Source organism: Drosophila gunungcola, unplaced genomic scaffold (assembly GCF_025200985.1).
Source record: "Drosophila gunungcola strain Sukarami unplaced genomic scaffold, Dgunungcola_SK_2 000001F, whole genome shotgun sequence".
Classification (NCBI taxonomy): Eukaryota; Metazoa; Arthropoda; class Insecta; order Diptera; family Drosophilidae; genus Drosophila; species Drosophila gunungcola.
Window position 1 is genome coordinate 10049918 of NW_026453197.1, and position 19012 is coordinate 10068929.

General features: G+C 39.0%; 4 protein-coding genes across 24 annotated transcripts in view; 2 read left to right on the forward strand and 2 right to left on the reverse strand.

Annotated features, from left to right (window-relative positions):
• LOC128262388 (restin homolog) overlaps window positions 1–14412 on the forward strand; it is a 27694-nt gene extending 13282 nt beyond the window's left edge. For 6 of the 21 annotated variants that reach the window (XM_052996599.1, XM_052996601.1, XM_052996610.1 and 3 more), the window contains 13 exons: window positions 3846–4001; window positions 4063–4278; window positions 4351–4516; window positions 4995–5172; window positions 5392–5457; window positions 6326–6436; window positions 8741–8851; window positions 9784–9850; window positions 9914–11370; window positions 11437–13434; window positions 13499–13629; window positions 13795–14003; window positions 14063–14412. In XM_052996599.1, the coding sequence (XP_052852559.1) occupies window positions 3846–4001; window positions 4063–4278; window positions 4351–4516; window positions 4995–5172; window positions 5392–5457; window positions 6326–6436; window positions 8741–8851; window positions 9784–9850; window positions 9914–11370; window positions 11437–13434; window positions 13499–13629; window positions 13795–14003; window positions 14063–14109 (4913 nt within the window). In that variant the 3' untranslated portion in view covers window positions 14110–14412. Of the gene's footprint in view, window positions 1–1799; window positions 1920–2061; window positions 2104–3845; window positions 4002–4062; window positions 4279–4350; window positions 4517–4994; window positions 5173–5391; window positions 5458–6325; window positions 6761–8058; window positions 8661–8740; window positions 8852–9783; window positions 9851–9913; window positions 11371–11436; window positions 13435–13498; window positions 13630–13794; window positions 14004–14062 lie in introns of those variants that run through there. The other 15 variants (XM_052996595.1, XM_052996604.1, XM_052996605.1 and 12 more) reach the window with 11 other exon arrangements.
• On the reverse strand, window positions 14401–15330 carry LOC128262395 (DNA-directed RNA polymerase II subunit RPB11). The gene is made up of 4 exons (XM_052996627.1): window positions 15184–15330; window positions 15021–15110; window positions 14788–14962; window positions 14401–14490 (listed from the first exon to the last, which is right to left on the reverse strand). Exons 1-4 carry the CDS (start codon window positions 15234–15236, stop codon window positions 14455–14457), a joined length of 354 nt encoding a protein of 117 aa, XP_052852587.1. The 5' UTR covers window positions 15237–15330; the 3' UTR covers window positions 14401–14454.
• Window positions 15331–15612: 282 nt separating this feature from the next.
• On the forward strand, window positions 15613–19007 carry LOC128262393 (putative E3 ubiquitin-protein ligase UBR7). The gene is made up of 2 exons (XM_052996625.1): window positions 15613–16590; window positions 18278–19007. The coding sequence occupies exons 1-2, from the start codon at window positions 15750–15752 to the stop codon at window positions 18652–18654; spliced, it is 1218 nt and encodes a 405-aa protein (XP_052852585.1). The 5' UTR covers window positions 15613–15749; the 3' UTR covers window positions 18655–19007.
• On the reverse strand, window positions 16986–18228 carry LOC128262394 (radial spoke head protein 9 homolog). The gene is made up of 2 exons (XM_052996626.1): window positions 17584–18228; window positions 16986–17521 (listed from the first exon to the last, which is right to left on the reverse strand). The coding sequence occupies exons 1-2, from the start codon at window positions 17929–17931 to the stop codon at window positions 17024–17026; spliced, it is 846 nt and encodes a 281-aa protein (XP_052852586.1). The 5' UTR covers window positions 17932–18228; the 3' UTR covers window positions 16986–17023.
• Window positions 19008–19012: the final 5 nt, after the last annotated feature.

The window sequence follows — 19012 nt, forward strand, 5'->3', positions numbered from 1 at the left end:
AAATTGTTTGTCATCTAGGTGCGTGCGTATTTTTAGAATGACCACGTTTCACAGTTAAATGTTGCAAATTAACAGATTAGCGAAGGTAAAGTCCAGTCAAGTCTAGTCTGATTCAATACCTGGCATTGGCTGCATTGCTGCACTTCAGGTCATTACATAAAGTTACCATTTATCGATACGAAAACAGAACGCCAAAGCTGGAGAAAATGTGTTTCCTCTTTAACAATTAGTGAAAGTTTGCCAAAGAAAGGGAACCACTCACAGCGATACACAACATACAAACAGTTACAACGCCCAATTGTGATAATTAAAAAAAAAAGTAGTTACGATCATGTAGGATACACAATATAAATTGCTACCGTCATGATGTATAATGGCAAATAATAACAAATTGTCTTGCACGATCGGCAACGGTAGCGAATGCCGCCAGTATCTGCCAGATACAATTGAACCTTGAAGTTGGCTCCCCAGCTGCTGGCCAACTCATGTCATGTCACGGCCGGGCCAACGCAATCGGTTGATTAGCCAAAAACAGTAGCCCACAAGACGCAAAGCCGGTCGAAAGCATCTTCAACACACTTGTACTCAAGCAGAGCATGTCTGGCGTAAATTACAAATGAACTAAAATTAAAAAAAAAAAAAAGAAAACGGGAAAAATAAAAGCAATTTCAACTGACAAAAACACAATTAACTATATGACGTATACACGTCGGGGTTTTCGCAGCGCACAACTGAAGATGAAGCTAGTACACAGAAAAAACTGATATCTATAAGTTTAGATTTCCAATTTGTCGTTGTCTATCTTATAAATAACAAACTAAATACCTACAATATTTATTCAGCCAAATGATTTAAGATATTGTCAGCTTAAACATTACTTTTCAAATTAAGATTGATTTGAAATTTTGAACTGTGTACTGAAAGTAAACGGAAACCGAAGTCGTGCAATTGAAAAATTGAAATCTTTTCTCAATCTCCTTCCTTCTCGACAGCATTTCTTTTGTTCGCTGCAATTGTGTTTTTAAAGCTCCTGCTGTCTGTCATTCAATGGCTTTGAAAACGTTACCAAACTGTCGACAATTTAATTGATTTATGCTTTTATTTCTCTTTCTTGTGAAGCTATGGCAAAAGTGTAAATTGATTTTGAAAGTTGCAATTGAAAAGGCAAAATTTGTTAGAGATCAATATGAATAAACAATTTGGCACACATCATTTAGGAAAAGGTAATAAAGAAATGATTTTGTATCTGGTTTTGGTGAGTTTAAAAGATTGGGAGGTTTAAAAATCCTATGTTTTATAAGACAAAATTAGTCAATGTTCAGGTTATTTTCTTTTTTATTTATTAGGAGAAATGTTGTATAGTATTTCATTACCATCATATTACTAGCACACGCCATTCTCTCTCGCTTTAAGCCATATAAATATATATGTATATATCGGGCTTAATAACATCTCAGATTACCGTTCGCTATTTTTTTCTACTGCCATCTAACCTTTACCACAACTGCTTGCGGCCAAGATCTTATTAAAGACAAGAAATACAGCACACAAGCTGCCAAAAAACTTTCACAATCCAAAAGAGCAAATTGGGCTTAACACAAATGCGCTAATTTTTAACCAATACCAGTATGTATATTATGCATATAATATAACAACAAAAGGGGGAAATATCAGAAAGCATTGCTGCACAGCTTGCTCAGTTAACACCCACAAAACCCAAATGATAAATGATAAACAATTGCAAATGCATTTAATGGAATATCGGCTTGACTTCATGTCTATGTACAAAAACTCTATAGATCTCTATCAAGAGACTGTCAGGCGCTTTACGCGATCTTCGCTCTCACCCACATCCGATTGGGACCGCTTTTCGCCCGCTAGACGCTCGCTAAAATCGGAGGCTGGAAGTCGCACATCTTGTAAGTTCTTTGCCCGCCATCGCCATTTTATGCCGCCAGTCGCATGTGTATTTATCTGCTCTCCTATCTGTATCTGTATCTGTATCTTTTCTGTTTGTTTTGTTTTCGTTTCTGTTTCTGTTTTTGTTTTCCAACGCCAAAGATGATTATTATCTAGAGGCCACTGGGCGACGTCGCAGCTCAGGTAAGCATTCGCTACGATTGTGGGAGGCTGTTACACAGAGATCAAAAAATTAACCCAAATGATGATCTATTGGATATTAAATGTTATTAGGAAAAAAAGAAAAATGTCTTTAAAAACAAGGATAAATAAATGGCAAAAGGAAATGGATATATAATAGAATTTATTAACATCACAAAGAAACCTTTTTTTTTTTGTGTACCAGAAAATTGGTTTTTCTGCTATATCTTACATCTGCAGAGCGTGTCTGGTTCTAACTATTTGCGCAGGTGGCTAGCATTTATGTTTATATGCATCTAGGCCAGTTGTTCGCTCCTTTAATGGCCATTCGGCTGGAACGTTAGGAGTGCAAATTTATGGCCAAACTGTCAAACATTTTTTCCATGCAGAAGGCAATATACCTCTGCATCTTCGGTAGCCCCAAGTATTGTCAAATTAACAAAGCCTAATGAGCCACTGAAAACGTGTTCAAATTTACCTCTCACCGTGGGTGTAATTGCGCCTCTAATGAGCCATTGCTGTGACAATATTAACGCTGACTCAGTGTTGCAAGTCAAGGCTTATCTGGGGTTAACTATGCACAGTTTTTATTTAATTTTTACCCAAATTAATTTGGCGAAGTCAGTAGATTAATGAATTTGGGGCAAAATCGTTACGGTTTTAATGGTAAATAAATTGATGGCGAAACCTACCTAATTCATCAAAAACTTGAAAAATATTAAAATAAACTTAGTAATACATGAACAAGGTTAAGGATTGACGATGTAGCTTAAGCTCTTTTGGTTTATGTTAATTTTAGTGAAGGGATTTTGTTTATTTATGCTTTTACAATGGGTGAGAAATTTTTTTTGATAGTTAATGTAAAAAATATTTAATTGGTACAATAGTTATATAAACGCCTGTTACCAAATTTGGCTTATAATTGGTAATCAACAACCAAAACCTTGCTCATTATAAATGAACCTTCTTTTGTCATATTCAGTTGCAAAATTTCTGCTTAATTGAAATAAAAACAATTTATATAAACAACATTTTCAGAAAATTAAAATAAACTAGACATTAGTAATTAATAATAAAAATCACAACAATCTAGGACTCAAAATTATTCATACTTTTGTATTTTACAATTCCAATTTTAAATGCAGTTTAAAAAAGTTCAACAACGGCAATGTGAAAATTATGAACAAGTTGCCATATCTAATAGATGTGGGTGGATGCAGCCAACAACAAAATTAAATTAACTGACACGACAGCCAAACTTGGCAAAATGTTGCTATGACTTCATTGAGCTGCATGCAATTTTTATTTTGCTTTTTAATCCGCTTGTTTCCTGTAATTTTCCACTTAATGGTTTTTCCACCCAGACATTATACACGTTGTAGATAAATTGGTATTTAAAAGTGAATTCGGAGAGTGTTATTGGCCACTTTTAACTTAGAAGTGGAATTATTGAACAGCTTGCAAATGTCAAGTTTACAGATCTTAAATCCGTTTGTAGAATATATATTATATATTCATTATGCGGGGGATCGTTTTCAATGGTTTTCCATTGAGCACGGGATATGCAAATATGCCAAATGACATCATATACCCATGTGGTACACATCAAAAATAAACTGTATTGGAGAGATAAATGAAAACGCAGTCCAGCCAATTTTAGCATTGTGTGTAGTATTGTGATTGATGACTTAACGGGGTGATACTAATGGGACCCCCCATCTTGATATTGGTTTCCCCTCGAACAGATCACAACAGCGCCGTGCTGACAGCGAACACAGAGCAGTTCATCATTGGCCAGCGGGTGTGGCTCGGTGGCCTTCGTCCCGGACAGATTGCCTACATTGGCGAGACACACTTTGCACCCGGCGAATGGGCCGGCGTTGTCCTGGATGAACCTAATGGTAAGAAAAAAGCTATAGTACTTCCTTAAAAATACTCATTTTAATATATATTTTTCCATAGGCAAAAATGATGGCTGTGTGTCGGGCAAAAGGTACTTCCAGTGTGAGCCAAAACGCGGCATTTTCTCACGCCTCACACGACTTACCACATATCCGATGTCCGGAGCCCAGACGCCGACTTCCCCGTTGACCAAAAACTCCCCGGACAGATCGCGCACAGTCTCCCCAACTGCGAGCATTCGCAGCTCTATGCTCCGCAGTCCCGGCATTGGAGGCAGTAAGTTTTTGATTCACAAAAGGTGGAGCGTTTCTTATAATAAAAAAAAAAAACAAAACAATATTCCTATAGAAAATGGCATGGCTGTGGGCGATCGTGTGATTGTCTCCTCTGGATTTGGCAGTCGTCCGGGTATTTTACGCTATTTGGGCGAGACACAATTCGCTCCTGGCAATTGGTGCGGCGTGGAACTGGATGAGCCTAGTGGCAAAAACGATGGTGCTGTGGATGATATAAGGTATAACAAGAAATCCCATGCAAAAGAAGTGCATACAGCACAATTTGCAACATACAAGAAATTTACTGAGTGATATCAACAAAATAGTTGGCAAAGTGGATTGCTATATTTTTTGTAAATGTCAAAGTATTTACGAAAAAAGAATATTGTAAAAAACTTTTTTTGAAATATTTTTAAAAAGATTTTAGGTGTAATTTTATAGAACATATCATTAAGTCGACTATCGTAAAAAGAAAACTTTTTAAGCTTTCCTGATTTTTTTTTTCAAATAATTTTTGTTTATGATTATAATGATCTTTGTAAATTGATTATTATAAGATGATTAACTTATTTTTTGTAGCGTAAATTTTATCATTGGAATTGAAAACTATATGTTTTGGTTTCGTTGAACTTTGACAGATGTAGTCAAAAAAAAAAAAAACTTTTTAATCATTTTGTGGCCCGTTTTCTATGATATTAAGTGCAACTTACATTGCAGATACTTCGAGTGCAAACCCAAATACGGGGTGTTTGTACCCATAGCGAAGGTTTCGCTGTCGCCGTCGTCGAAGAAAACGCGACTTTCGAGGACCGGATCGCGGGAGTCCCTCACGTCGATCGGCACCATGAACAGCATCGCCACCACGGCCACGTCGCGCATGCGCATGAATGCTCAGGTATAAGAGGTTACCTCGCGAAGAGCACCCTTCACTACCCAGTTCTTCCACTGAACACCCACACAGTCCCTAAAAAGAAAACACAAATACCGTTTACAGTTCTGTTTCTGTTTTTGTTCTTTGTTAATTTTATTTGACCCCTTAACCCACTTAGTAATTTATATTGAGCCCTGGTACTAACGCGTTCCAATTCTAATCGCAATCCCGTTCCGTTCCTAGCAGCGCAAGTCGATCACGCCAGTAAAGCCTATTTTAGCGACGCCGAAAAGCCAATTTTCCATGCAGGTATGCTAACATCTACAAGATCAACCAAATAAATTGTATGGTATTCGCTGTTGGTTTTAAGAGCTCTTCATATTTGTGTGGAGAGCTATGTATATGCGTTTAGGCTGTAATCGCAGTTAGTATACCCAACCCATTAACGTTGAAATATATATATTTTTTAAAACAAATTTCTACTCTATAATTGCGCTGTTTACCTTTTTTATATTTTGTAAATAAGTATAGTATTTATGGTTTTGGTTATTCAACTATACTGTTTTTGGACTTATGTTCCAAACCAAAAAGAACAAAAATATTTTACTTATCCCTAAGTAATTTTGACGTTAATGGATCTGAGTATTCTTACCGCTTATTTGTGGTTTAACCCGTAGATTGTAAGCGTACAACTAACATAAGACACTAACCCACTACAGTACACACAAAAAAAAAAACCCACCCACCAACAACAAAAAAAACTATGTAAATTAATAATAAATGTATGCCTACGAAGTCTCTATGCATTCAATGCCATGTGTTTGAGTTGGTATTTTTATTTCACTATGTATAATAAACAATATTTAAATATTTCCTGCACGCTTTCGCTGTTTAAGTGTTGATTGTTCAATGTTTTGTTGAATTGCTACTTTTATTTGCATGTGTGCTCGCTGTCGCCGGTAAAAGGTAAAGCCACAATAAAGTAATGTGTGTTCTTTGCTACCAGCTGCACCCTGTTCTTGTACATACACCCACACTTTATGTATCCGAATCTGTATCTATATATCCTCCTCCAACCGTCTCTCTCGTATTGTAATTGTGTGTTCAGGCATTTCATCAAAGCTTGCTTTGTGCTCTCTGTGTTCTTTATTTTTTGGTCGATCAATCGATATTGTAGGATCTGCTGCGCGAGAAGCAACAGCATGTGGAGCAGCTGATGGTGGAGCGCGACTTGGACCGCGAGGATGCCCAGAATCAGGCGCTGCAGCTGCAGAAGAACATCAACGAGGTAACTATCTTCACCGATACCATGTACGCACCGCTGCCCTATGCGGACAGGTCGCGACCCTATCGACCCAGCAACAAGAAGTCAAGGGTTAAGAGTCCACAGCAATCAATCTGGGTGCCCACCACCCTGAGCAGCAGCATTACGACCAGCACAAGACCAGCCATAACAGCAGCAACATACAGCAGACAGCCACTGCAGCAGCAGCAACAGCAACAGATATTGCAGACACATCAGCAGCAGCAGCAGCAGCAGCAGCAACAACATCAAAAGCAGCAGGCCAAGCCAAAGAAAGTTTGGTTTTGCGATAAAAAGAAACTCTTTCCAGTTGGCTGACGACAACACGGACGCAGTCAATGTTTGCTCAGTCATTTGTGCAGTTTCGGTTTCGATTAATTGTGTTTTGTATTGTTTCGTTTTGATTTTGTTTTTGCATTGCACCCGCGCTGGCTGTTTACACAAAACAAAACAACATCCAACTCCACCCACCTCAACCACTCAACCATTTCCTTTTCATTTGGTTAATTTTTCTTTATTTTTCACATTTATGTCTTTATTATTTGCCTCATTTTCTTGTGTTTATTGTTGTTGATTTAACTCAAACTCACTTAATTTTTGGCACGTTTTATTTTGTGTTTTGTTCTTTAACAACTGTTAAGCCACAAGTCATCTCCAAATTGTCAGTCATTTTCCCAAAATGAATCATCAAATTAACTTCGAACGCTGAGAAGAGTACAAATTTCATAAGTTTAACTAGGCATGAAAGGTTTTTGGGGTTCAACCGCATTAAACTCGGTCAAAATACGGCTAACAATGGGTTAAGGTTATTATTGAAATGTATACAAAACCAAATTGATTTCAAATCAACTTGCATACATTGAATGTATTATTATTTTTGCATTTTGTGCTGGCACAAAATTTTAATTTACCATTAACTTGCATCCCGAAAGATTGAAAGGGTTAACATTTTCAAAAATTGTTTACAAATTTATTTTATTTTCTCATTTCAAATAATTATTTTTGAGTTCATCTCAGTTCAGACACACAAACAACTTTGTACCCTTCAATTATCATGTACTGTACCTAGAAACTTCAGCAAAAAAAAAAAGCACTAATTATAAATAAACAAAATTATTTGCATTAAACGTTTGCACTTTTGCACTGCTGGCTTACTCATACAGTGTGTTTAAAATTGCTTTGCTTAGGCTCAAGCCTTATAAGTTTAAAACGCACTGTACACTCTTATATGTATTTTGCGCAACTGCTTTTGGGGGCTTTTCTAGAAGATGACTGTCTAGGATGATTGAGTTTTGTGCTTTCTGTTTGGTTTCGTTTTAAATAAACTGTTTGTGTTGATAATTATATGCGGATACGTGTCCGACTTTTCTATTTGTCAAGCGCACTTTGAGTTTGATTGTTAAATTAGCAACAAAATTATCAGCCCCTATCCGAACCTCGCCACCTCCATTTCTCCTACCTTTACCTCATCCACTGAACTCTCCATCCTTTTTAACGCAAAACCAAAAATATTATGATTTCACAACCAATTTGAACAATTTGAAATTACGCTGGCCTTAGAAAAGAAATTCTGTTTGCACAAAACTATTTTTGTATAATTCTTATAGCAAATACTGATCGAAGCGGATCGCTGGAGACGTCTGATAGCGAGACACAGCATAAAGGTTTCCGATCTGCGACGCGAGTTCCGCGGCTGGTCTGGAAAGCACGAGAGGCACTGCATCCTGCACAGTGTCCTTACGCCGCTGCGCATCAAGTAGAGATCTGGAACAGATGGATGGGCAACCACAGTGCTCAAAGCTATTCGATTGGATGATTTTTAAATTAACTTTCTTCGCACCGAGAAAGGAAACCACTGAAGACAATGTTGAAGTCTGCACAGCGTTTTAAGCTGATACAACCAAATAAAAAAATTAAAGATCTTTTAAATAATGAACATAGAAAAACCCAAAAGAATAACGAAAGCCAACCGAAAAACCAAAACGAATAAATTTATACTAAAACGGTTTGTTTGGCTTAAAAAAATTGAAAACGAAATTTAAAAGAAAAAAAATGGAAAATGGAAAAGTTGTCTAACAATTTTTGATTATTTTGTACGAAAGCGAATTTTTCTTGCTGTTGGTTTAGTTGATACGATATATACGATATACACTTAAATACTATCTATATGATGAAAAATACATTAACAATATGCGAAACATCTTTGAAATCTCCAAATGTTGTTTTATTGATGGTTGTCATTTCTTTGCTAATCCTGTTTTCGTATCTCTCTGATATCTCGATCCTTAGCTGAAGGCAAGAATTGTTGAATTGGAGTCGGCATTGGGAGATGAACGAAAGAAATCGGAAGAGTTGCAATTCTCCGTAGACGAGGCCCAGTTTTGTGGCGATGAAATAAATGTAAGAACGAGTAGAAATTTTAGTTGGCAATGTACATTGACTTGTTCTATGCAGAATATTCAATACTTTTTAATTTTATTTGTATTAGTAGTTTGATGTATTGACTCTATTTAAAGTTGAGTATTTGCTTTTTTGACTTTTCTTAAACTCTGGTATTTAAAGTAGCGAATTTAAGGGTTAGACCTTGTGTTTATTGTTAAAGCTTTCGAAAGACATTTTAATTTTAAAATTTAAATTATTTTTAAATATTTTAGATTTGCTTAGGAAAATTAAATGTTAACTTACAATTAAAATGCTGATTAGTTATTATTTAATAATGATGTTAACATGATAGCTGGCATTCAATCCCGTTTTTCCAACATATAGTTAAATCAAAAAATATATATATATATTAATAAATGCATTTACGAGCAGCTGTTAGAACTCAAAGTATGCAATAGAAACCTTGGCTCTTCCAAGTAAAAAACACACCCTTTAGTAAAAAGTAATAACTATAAGAGGCTCCATCTCATAGATTTAATGAGCCCCTTAAATATATATTATAGTTAATAGGGATTTCTTATTGATTTGATTTATGGTTATTACAGTAGGCTTTTTAAACAAATTTATTTTTAATTTAGGTATATTTGTGATTAACATTTTGTAAAGAAATAATTTATTGTAATATAAGTATATTCCCCTACGTATATCCTTTTTGTAATTATCATATTATTAAAGTCAAATACTTTTCATGCCGAATCTTTTGACTTATTAGTTAACTGGGCCGTGTTTCTGCAACACATTTAATTTATTCATTTAATATAAGGGCTTAATCCCATTAAAATCGCAAATAGTTTGATGTGAAATTATACATAAGCAAAACAAGTCAATGTACATTTTTATAAATTTATAATTTAGCCTGGGCTCTAATTTATTGAAAATTATTTTATTAGGCTCAATCGCAGGTCTACAAGGAAAAGATACACGATCTGGAGTCAAAAATCACACAATTGGTGTCCGGTAAAGAAATAAGATAAATAAAAGTAAATAAACACATATGCTAATTTTATGTATAATCCTTAGCCTCGCCAAGTCTGCAGAGCATACCAACACCTGCCCCGCCTTCAGATGATAGCGCCCTTAAGGAGGAGATTGCCCAACTGCAGGAAAAGCTTAGCATTCAGCAAAAGGAGACTGAGTCCCGTATTGCCGAGCAGCTGGAGGAGGAGCAGCGGTTGAGGGAGAATGTGAAGTACCTGCAGGAACAGAATGCCACTCTTCAGTCTGAACTGGTGTCCAAGGATGAGTCTCTGGAGAAATTCTCCCTCTCGGAGTGTGGCATTGAGAATCTTCGCCGGGAACTGGCACTGCTCAAGGAGGATAACGAAAAGCAAGCTGAGGAGGCTCAAGTTGTATTCAATCAAAAGCTGGCCGAAAAATCCGAAGAGCTGAAGAAAGTCACCGCCGAGCTGCAGAGCATGAAGGCAGCCTCAGATTCTCTGGAAGGCGAAAGGGTTAACAAAAGCGATGAATACGAGATTTTTCAGACCGAAGTTCGAATTCGGGATGAGCAACTCAAGGAGATAGGTCAACAACTCGATGAACTAACCACCCAATTAAATGTACAAAAAGCGGAAAATTTGGCTCTGGATGATATGCTTCGGCAGCAAAAGGCAGGAGGTGATGAAAAATCTTCTCTTTTAGAAAAAACCCTAGAGGAGCTTAATCAATTTAAAGAAGGCGCTGCGAAAAACCAGCAGGAAAAAGAAAACCTTGAAAAGCAATTAACAGAAATAAAGCAATTGGCGGAACAAGAAAAACTAGTCAGGGAAAAGGCTGAAAATGAAATAAGTCAATTTAAATTAGAAAAACTATCAATAGAGCAGCAATTGGTCTTAAAACAAACTGAACTTGAAAACTCCCAAAAGAAACAGTCAGAGACAGAGACAACTCTTCAGGAAAACAAGGAGGTCAATACCCAAAAGGATATACAAATAAATGAATTCAAGGAATCACTTCAAAAACTGCAACAACAACTGGAGGAGAAAACCCAAGCCCAAGAAAAACTCTTAACTGATCTGGAAGAACTGAATATAAATCAGGAAAAGATTTTAAGCCAAAAGACACAGGAACTTCAAGAACTCCAAGCAAAGTCGACTGAAACCGAAGGGGCTCTTAAGTCCACTCAAAACCAATTAGAACAACTCCAGCAACAGGCAGCCGCATCTGGAGAAGAGGGTTCCAAGAATTTGGCCAAATTGCAGGAAGAGATCAGTCAGCTTAGGTCCCAGGCGGAGAAAACTCAGTCGGATCTGAAAGCTAGCCAATCGGATGTGGAAGCCAAGACCAAACAACTGGAGTCAGCAAATGGAAGCCTAGAGGAGGATGCCAAACAGTTGGCCAATCTGCAGGAACAGATTGCCAAACTGAAGTCCCAAATGGAGGAGACGCAGTCAGCTCTCTGCTCATGCAATACGGATTTGGAATCCAGAACGAAGCAAGTTGAGGCAGCCAATGCGGCTTTGGAGAAAGTTAACAAGGTAGGGCTACTATACTAACTTATAGTATAAATACATTTTATTTATGATCACTTTATTTCCAAACAGGACTATGCTGAATCCCGAGCGGAGGCTTCTCGCCTACAAGATCAGGTGAAGGAGATCACCGATACTCTGCATGCTGAGCTCCTGGCAGAACGATCCTCTTCAAGCGACCTACACACAAAACTCTCCAAGTTCTCGGAGGAATTAGCCACTGGTCAAAAGGAATTGACCAGCAAAGCAGATGAGTGGACTCAGGAAATGTTGCAGAAGGAGAAAGAATTGCAGGAGCTTCGACAGCAGCTGCAAGATAGTCAAGATTCGCAAACAAAATTAAAAGCAGAGGGTGAAAGAAAAGAGAAGTCTCTGGAAGAATCTATTAAGGATCTACAAGAACAAGTCGCTAAGGCCAAGGCGGATAATCAAGAGCTAAGCAGCGGCAATCAGGAAACCATTAAAGATTTGCAAGAGCGTTTGGAAATCTCCAATGCCGAGATCCAACACAAGGAGAAAATGTCCGCCGAAGATGCCCAGAAGATAGCTGACCTTAAGACCCTTGTGGAAGCCATCCAGGTGGCTAATGCCAACATATCAGCCACCAATGCAGAGCTCTCCACCGTCTTGGAAGTCCTTCAGGCGGAGAAAAGCGAAACAAATCACATATTCGAGCTTTTCGAAATGGAAGCGGATATGAATTCCGAGCGGTTGATTGAAAAACTCACCGGAATGAAGGAGGAGCTAAAGGAAACGCATCTTCAACTCGATGAGCGACAGAAAAAGTTCGAGGAGTTGGAGTCCAAATTAGAGCAAACCCAACAGAGTGAGCAGAGTTTGCAGCAAGAATCCTTGGCTTCCAAAGAGCAACTAAAGGAACTTCAACAGTCATTGGATGAACTTCAAGATTCCCTAAAGCAAAAAGAAGAAATTGTCCTGAGTTTGGAGGGTAAACTAAAGGAAACGAGTTCCATTATTGAAGGTCAAATTACTTCAACCCAGGAAGTACAAGTAAAACTAGAAGAAGCTCAAAGGAACGAAAAGAATTTACTCGAAGAAAGTAGCAAATTAAATGAGCAACTACAAGAGTTTCAAAAGACTCAGTCGGAACTCTCAGAATCCCTCAAGCAAAAAGAAGAACTTGTACAGAATTTAGAAGATAAATTAAAAGAAAGCAAAACTCACTCAGAGACCCAAAGTAATCTGTTGAAGGAAACCCAAGTTAAATTGGAGGAGACCCAACAGCGCGAGAAATCTTTGCAGGAAGAGGCTGCCAAACTATCCAGTGAACTTCAACAAGTGCAGCAGGCCAATGGAAAAGTTAATGATTCCCTCGTAAAAGTAGAAGGACTGTTGAAGGTTTTCGAGAAAAAACTCGAAGCAGCCCATTCTCATTTGGAAGTTCAACAAGCCACAAACAAAGAACTTCAGGAGTTGCTGGCCAAAGCGCAGGAGAGCGAAGGAAACCTTCAAGGAGAATCTCTGGCAGTCACCGAGCAACTACGTCAACTCCAACAAGCCAATGTTGAACTTCAGGAATCACTGTTTAAAAAAGAGGAAAACCTTAAAAGTCTTGAAGCCAAACTTCAAGAAAGTAATACTCTACTGGAAGACCGAAACAAGAGCCACAACGAACTCCAGGATAAGTTGGAACAGGCCCAGCAAAAGGAGAGGAACCTGCAAGAGGAATTCTCACAGTTAACTGAGCAACTAAGCCAACTAAAGCAAGCTAATGACGAGCTCCAAAAGTCCCTTCAACAAAAACAATCGCTTTTGGAAAAGGGCAACGAATTCGACACGCAGCTGGCCGAGTACCAGAAAGTCATCGATGAAATGGATGATTCGGCCTCCGCTAAGTCCAAGCTGCTGGAACAGCTTCAAAATCGAGTTGTGGAACTGGAGGCCGCACTCCAACAAGCCAACGAAGCCCAAAAGACTGCCAATCTGGAGACCAAGGAGCTGAGGCGCCAGCTGGAATCGCTTGAACTGGAGAAGTCTAGGGAGATTTTGATCCTCAAGACGCAAAGGAATGGAGCGGGTAGCCGGTCAGGAAAGGGAGATGAACTGGAGGTGGGTTTACTTTTATTAAATAGTAGAAAGACGAGTTACTAATGCTTTTATTTCTCACTTATAGTCACTGGACACCGAAACAAGTCTGGCCAAGATCAACTTTCTGAACTCAATCATTGCGGATATGCAGCAAAAGAATGATGCACTCAAGTCCAAAGTGCAGACTCTGGAAACCGTGCCAATTGATTTTACCAAGTGAGTGGGATTTTCCGAAGACTGCAGTTTAAATTTTTTATTATTTAGTTTTCTAAAAACAGAATAAACAATTGAGCGTTTTAATTTAAGTGTCAAGTAAATACTTTAAATTCTGGACATTGTTGAACTTAAAAAACTTAATAATTATATTGCTTATTTTTCAAGGCCAAATGCCTTTGATGTGCTGACCAAGCGAAAACCGGCGCCCAGACTTTTCTGCGACATCTGCGATGAGTTTGACAAGCACGAGACGGAGGACTGTCCAATCCAGGCCAGCGAGGATCGGGATTACTCTCCGCCACCGTCCGAGGCCAATAATAACGAGAAGGAACGCAAGTTGCCAGCGCCCAGAAAATACTGCGATTCTTGCGAGGGTAAGTCAAAATATTCACAATATTATCTGAACAAAACCTTAAAGATTTCCCTTTTTCAGTCTTTGGCCACGACACGAGCGAATGCGCCGATGATGAAACCTTTTAGGCCTAGTTAAATTCTAAATTATTTTTCCATTTTACTTTGTTTTTGACTCTTTAGCATAACCGTATGGCGAGATCGATCAGATGAGATAACTTGTACCTCAGCAGAGCTTCACTCAATCACTAAAAAACCAACATTCTCTATTTAAAATCGTGATCTTGCGTTATGCACACATTCTTGGATAGTAGTCTATTTTAAATTGTTTTTATTTATTTAATGCGATTTGTGGCAAACACAATCGGTTGTTTTCGTAATTTTTGAATGTAAACATAGTGTAAAAATAAAAAATAAGAATGTGGAAGAAGACTGTCCAGAGTTTATTGGGTTTTATATAAGATAGAAGTACAATTAATCGCCTCCCTCCTTTTTCTCCTTGATGGCATCCTGAAAAAAGAAAAAAAAAATTGAATGATTGAATTTTAATATGATGGTTTAACCCTTTGTATCCTTATATGGATTGAACCGATTTTGATGCTACGTAAAGTTAAAGAATACAACTTTTGCTTTTAATAGTTACAATTTGCCCTTTTTTTTAGTATAATGATAATGCTTTACATCGAACAAGCTTTTGTAAATTACTTTATAGACATTACTAACCAGTCAAATTGAAAGGGTATATTTCAGAAATGTATCACGGTAATATAAAGGGTTAAAATAAATTAACGAAGGACATGGTCTTACCTTAAAGCGTTCTTCAAAGAGAGATAATTCCGCCAGCAGATCGGTTATGGCGTTCATGAAGGCCTCTTGAGGGGAATAATCCGCCGTAGTTTGGATCCGGATGACGAATTTGTGTTCCAGGGGATGCGGAACCTTGTAGCCGGCAAATAAAACATTGGGGTCCTTCAGCAGTTGGCTGTTGAAGCAAAACACCCGGTTATTCTGTTATTATCCTGTTTAATTAACCGACTTACTTGCGGATCATGTTGCCCAGAGTGTGATCCTCTTTATTTATCGTAAATATAGCCGCATTTGTTACTTTGGTGTCCAATTCTTTGATGATTCTGCCACCGCGCCAAAACAATTAGAAAAATTGGTTACAGGTGTTTATTTGGTAAGACGTAATTAGTAACTCACTTTTTTTCGCCTTCGTAGAGCAGGAATGACTCAAAGGTGGGCGGCGCATTCATTTTGTATATTTATTTTGGTTAAATTACAGCAAAAACCGAAATTGTTTGTTATAAACAGTAGCACGCTCAGAAAATTCGGTGGGGTAGTGTTGGCAAACGCAATAAGGCATTGTGGTTCTGCCCATTTAGCTATTTTAAGCTAAAAAAAAAAAAGGCGGGGTAAATTAAAGAGGGGAATTTAACAAGTTTTTGAAAGCATGTTCAAGTTATAAAATTTATGTTTGTCTAACTCTATAACGTATGATCAATTTATTGTCATTATATCTGCTACTAGTTTGGCTATTTAAATCTAGCTTATTATTCCAACCGGTAATTTAAAAATCGCTGTACGAAAAGGTTTGCCAGCACTGCAACCGATAAGTATCGCATAGACAAGCTGTTTTGGTGCATCTCTAATTTTTGGTGGTTGAATTATTTGCAATTTTCATCCAATCGCGCCAAACGCAGCGCATTCCGGCACTTTCTAGGAATTGACACGAAGCCAAGCCAAATTGTATTAGTTCAACTCAGAAAATGAGCGAGTTAAATGCTGCAGCTGGTGTTGCCGAGGGCGAGGAGTCCAATCCGCTGGAGCAATCGACCATTACGATGCTGGATGTCCTGGAGCAGGAAAAGGAACTGGAGGACGAATATGCCGCGGTGCTGGGCGCCTCCGATGAGAAGTCCTGCACGTATGCAAAGGGCCACATTGGCCGGCAGGCGCTCTACTCCTGCCTCACCTGTTGTCCCGAGGCTCGCGAGGATCTGGCCAAGGCCGCAGGAATCTGCTTGGCCTGCTCCTATCGCTGCCACGAGCACCACGAACTGGTGGAACTCTACACTAAGCGCAATTTCCGCTGCGATTGCCCCACCCAGCGACTGGGCAAATGCTCCCTGAATCCACAGGTCGAGGGTGTTCAACCCCGGAACGAGGGCAATCTGTATAACCAGAATTTCCAGGGCCTGTACTGCAAGTGCAAGCGGCCCTATCCCGATCCCGATCGCACCGTCGAGGAGGTGATGCTGCAGTGCGCCATCTGCGAGGACTGGTACCACTTGCCGCACATGAAGGCGCCCGGCTCCAGCGAAAAGTGGCTGGATTCCTGCAGCGAAATGATCTGCGATGGCTGCATGGAGGCCAAACCCTTCCTAAAGGATTACACTGGACTGGCCCTGCAACCGGTGGTTGCGGATAGTGCCAAGGATGGCAAACCGGAGGCAGAGGACAACCAGCTGAAGAACGAGTTGGACCGCAGCATCTGCGATATCATGAAGGTTCCTGAAGGCGAATCTCCAGCGGAGGAGGGCGAGCCCAGCCAGAAGCGCCCCAAGCTGGAGGCCTGCCGTCGTCCCAAGCCATCCAAGGAGCACCAGGGTAAGTAAACGAATCTAATAACGTAGAATTTGTTAAAAGAAAAAGGCCCCTAAGAGGATCCTTTTATGTTAAACATGTTTTCCAGGTATTATTTTAAAAGAAGGGCAATGCAATACGAGGATTTAAAATTAAAGAATTGATAAAATGCTTTAGCAACTCTAGATTCTTGTGAGTGCAAAGCCAATTATTTTTTCAATCAACAGAGGAATGTAAAGATACCAACAATTAGCTTGAAGTTTGGATGATTTAAGATCACCAAAAACCAAGGCCTAAAGATAAATAAGTATTTAATGAAAGCTTTGTACAAATTCACTCCAGTAAGATTTCGTTAATTAGACCAGCAACTAGATTTTGCGAATACCTCTCAACCTAAACAACAGTCTATGATTATATGCCTTAAGAAAAAAAACGAAATTATTATTCAAAAGCAAACTTAATACATGAAAAGCAAGTCAAAGTTCTTCTTGCCATCGCCCAGGTAGAGGAAACCATGTTTATGGGAGTTCATTTTGTGGAAGAAGGTCATGCCCATCCACAGACACGATTTGATTATCACCAAATGTTCGTTCCTTTGCATATTCAAGGCAAAGGACTGACCCAGCGGTATAACACAGTCGATGGTGTCGAGAAAGTCAATAGCATAGTTATAGTCGCTCCTCTTGGCCAAATTAACTTTCAGATCATTACGGGGCAGACGATAAAGCTGGTAATAGGATTGGTTTTCGATCTGCAGGTCATTTAGGCCCCGAAACATCTGGTTAGGAATCACACGACCATCGGTCATCTTGTAGAAGGCTCCACGCGGACAAATGGCACACTCCTCGGTAATGATGAACACAATGGCTGCCAGTCTTTCCTCTTCCTTTAGCTTAACAACTTCGGGGCGACCGATGCCAGCCACCTGATTGCCCACAATATCAAAAGTTGGATCCTGTTGGCAGTGAATGCAGCGATTTCAGTAAACACACGAAATATAGCCTCTTATCAACTTACCAGCTTTACATAGGACATCAAGCTGGGATCCCCAATGAAGGGCTCCCTCGCCAGTATGGTGGCCTGAAAGATTGTGGGGCTCTGGACAAATGGCAAGAGCTGCCACTGGAACTGATCCAAACTGTAGAAATACTTGCGATCCTTCAGGCAATCGTTTGTGTAGCCAAAGGCAATGTAATAATCGTTTTTTGTGGCCGTAATGCGACCCCATAGATACATGCCCGAAAAGCGGTTATCATTCTGCAATGCAATCAACGAGTTTTCAATCAAGATGCGCTGCTCCGGCGATAGCTTCATGCCGCAGTACATCAGGCAGTCTAGGCCCTCGCTAAAGTACTCTAGATTCATGGTCGATATTAACAATTTTAAGGGGAAGTGTATGAACAAGCGGGTTTCTTAAATGTTGAGAATATTTGAAAGAAATCTCTAAACTAAATTTATGAGGTTTTGGGAATCGCCATTCGATTTGTTCATAAATAAATGTTCAACAATATGTGCATATTCTCCCTAAAGATGTATTAATACTATAGAGATTTTAATTTTAATGGAAATATTAAACAAATTATAAAATATAAGCATGGGGTTGTCAATTTTAGCCAATTCTACATTATTCTATACCCCTTTAGTAAGGCCAACTTTGGCAGTACTCACATTCAGCAATTGATTAACCATTTCAACCCTTCTATTTTATAAGGTGCCGCTTTCTGGACTAATGATTGGCGCAAATCGCTTTGCCAGTGCTCCGAATGCCTGTCGCTGTACAAGGAACTTGCCGTGGAGTTCCTGCTTGACGCCGAGGACTCGGCCAAGACGTACGAGGAGCGCGGCATGAAGCGGGCGGAGGAGAATTCCAGCTATGAGCAAGGCATTCGGGCATTGGCCTCCATTGACCGGACACAGCAAATCGATGCGATTACTGAGTACAATCGCATGAAGGACAAGCTGAAGGAATACCTGCAGGCATTCGCCGCCAGCAAGAAAGTCGTAACCGAGGAGGACATCAATCGGTTCTTTGCCGGCATGCGCAATGAGAACAATGCCAGCCTTGGTCAGCCCTATTTCTGTCGCTAAACGGCTAGCTCACAAATTATTATAGTATTACCCACATTCCCCAGCTCCCATGAAAACAAAACATACATACAGCATGTAAATTCTTAAGTTATATTTTATTACAAAAAACTATCATTTTGAATTCATTTTTATCATTAACGAAAAGTCGTAACAAGGCATCGGGCAATGAGATTCGCATTTCCCTTTACATGCTATCTAGCCAAAATATTTATGTACACTGCGGTGAACTAGAGTTATGTAAGACAGGTGTTCTGCCGAACCTAATCTTGAATTGTACTGAGACCTTCTTCACATAGCTCTAATTGGTTAATTTCTGGTATATTTTATGAATATATATATATATATATACATAAGTAAT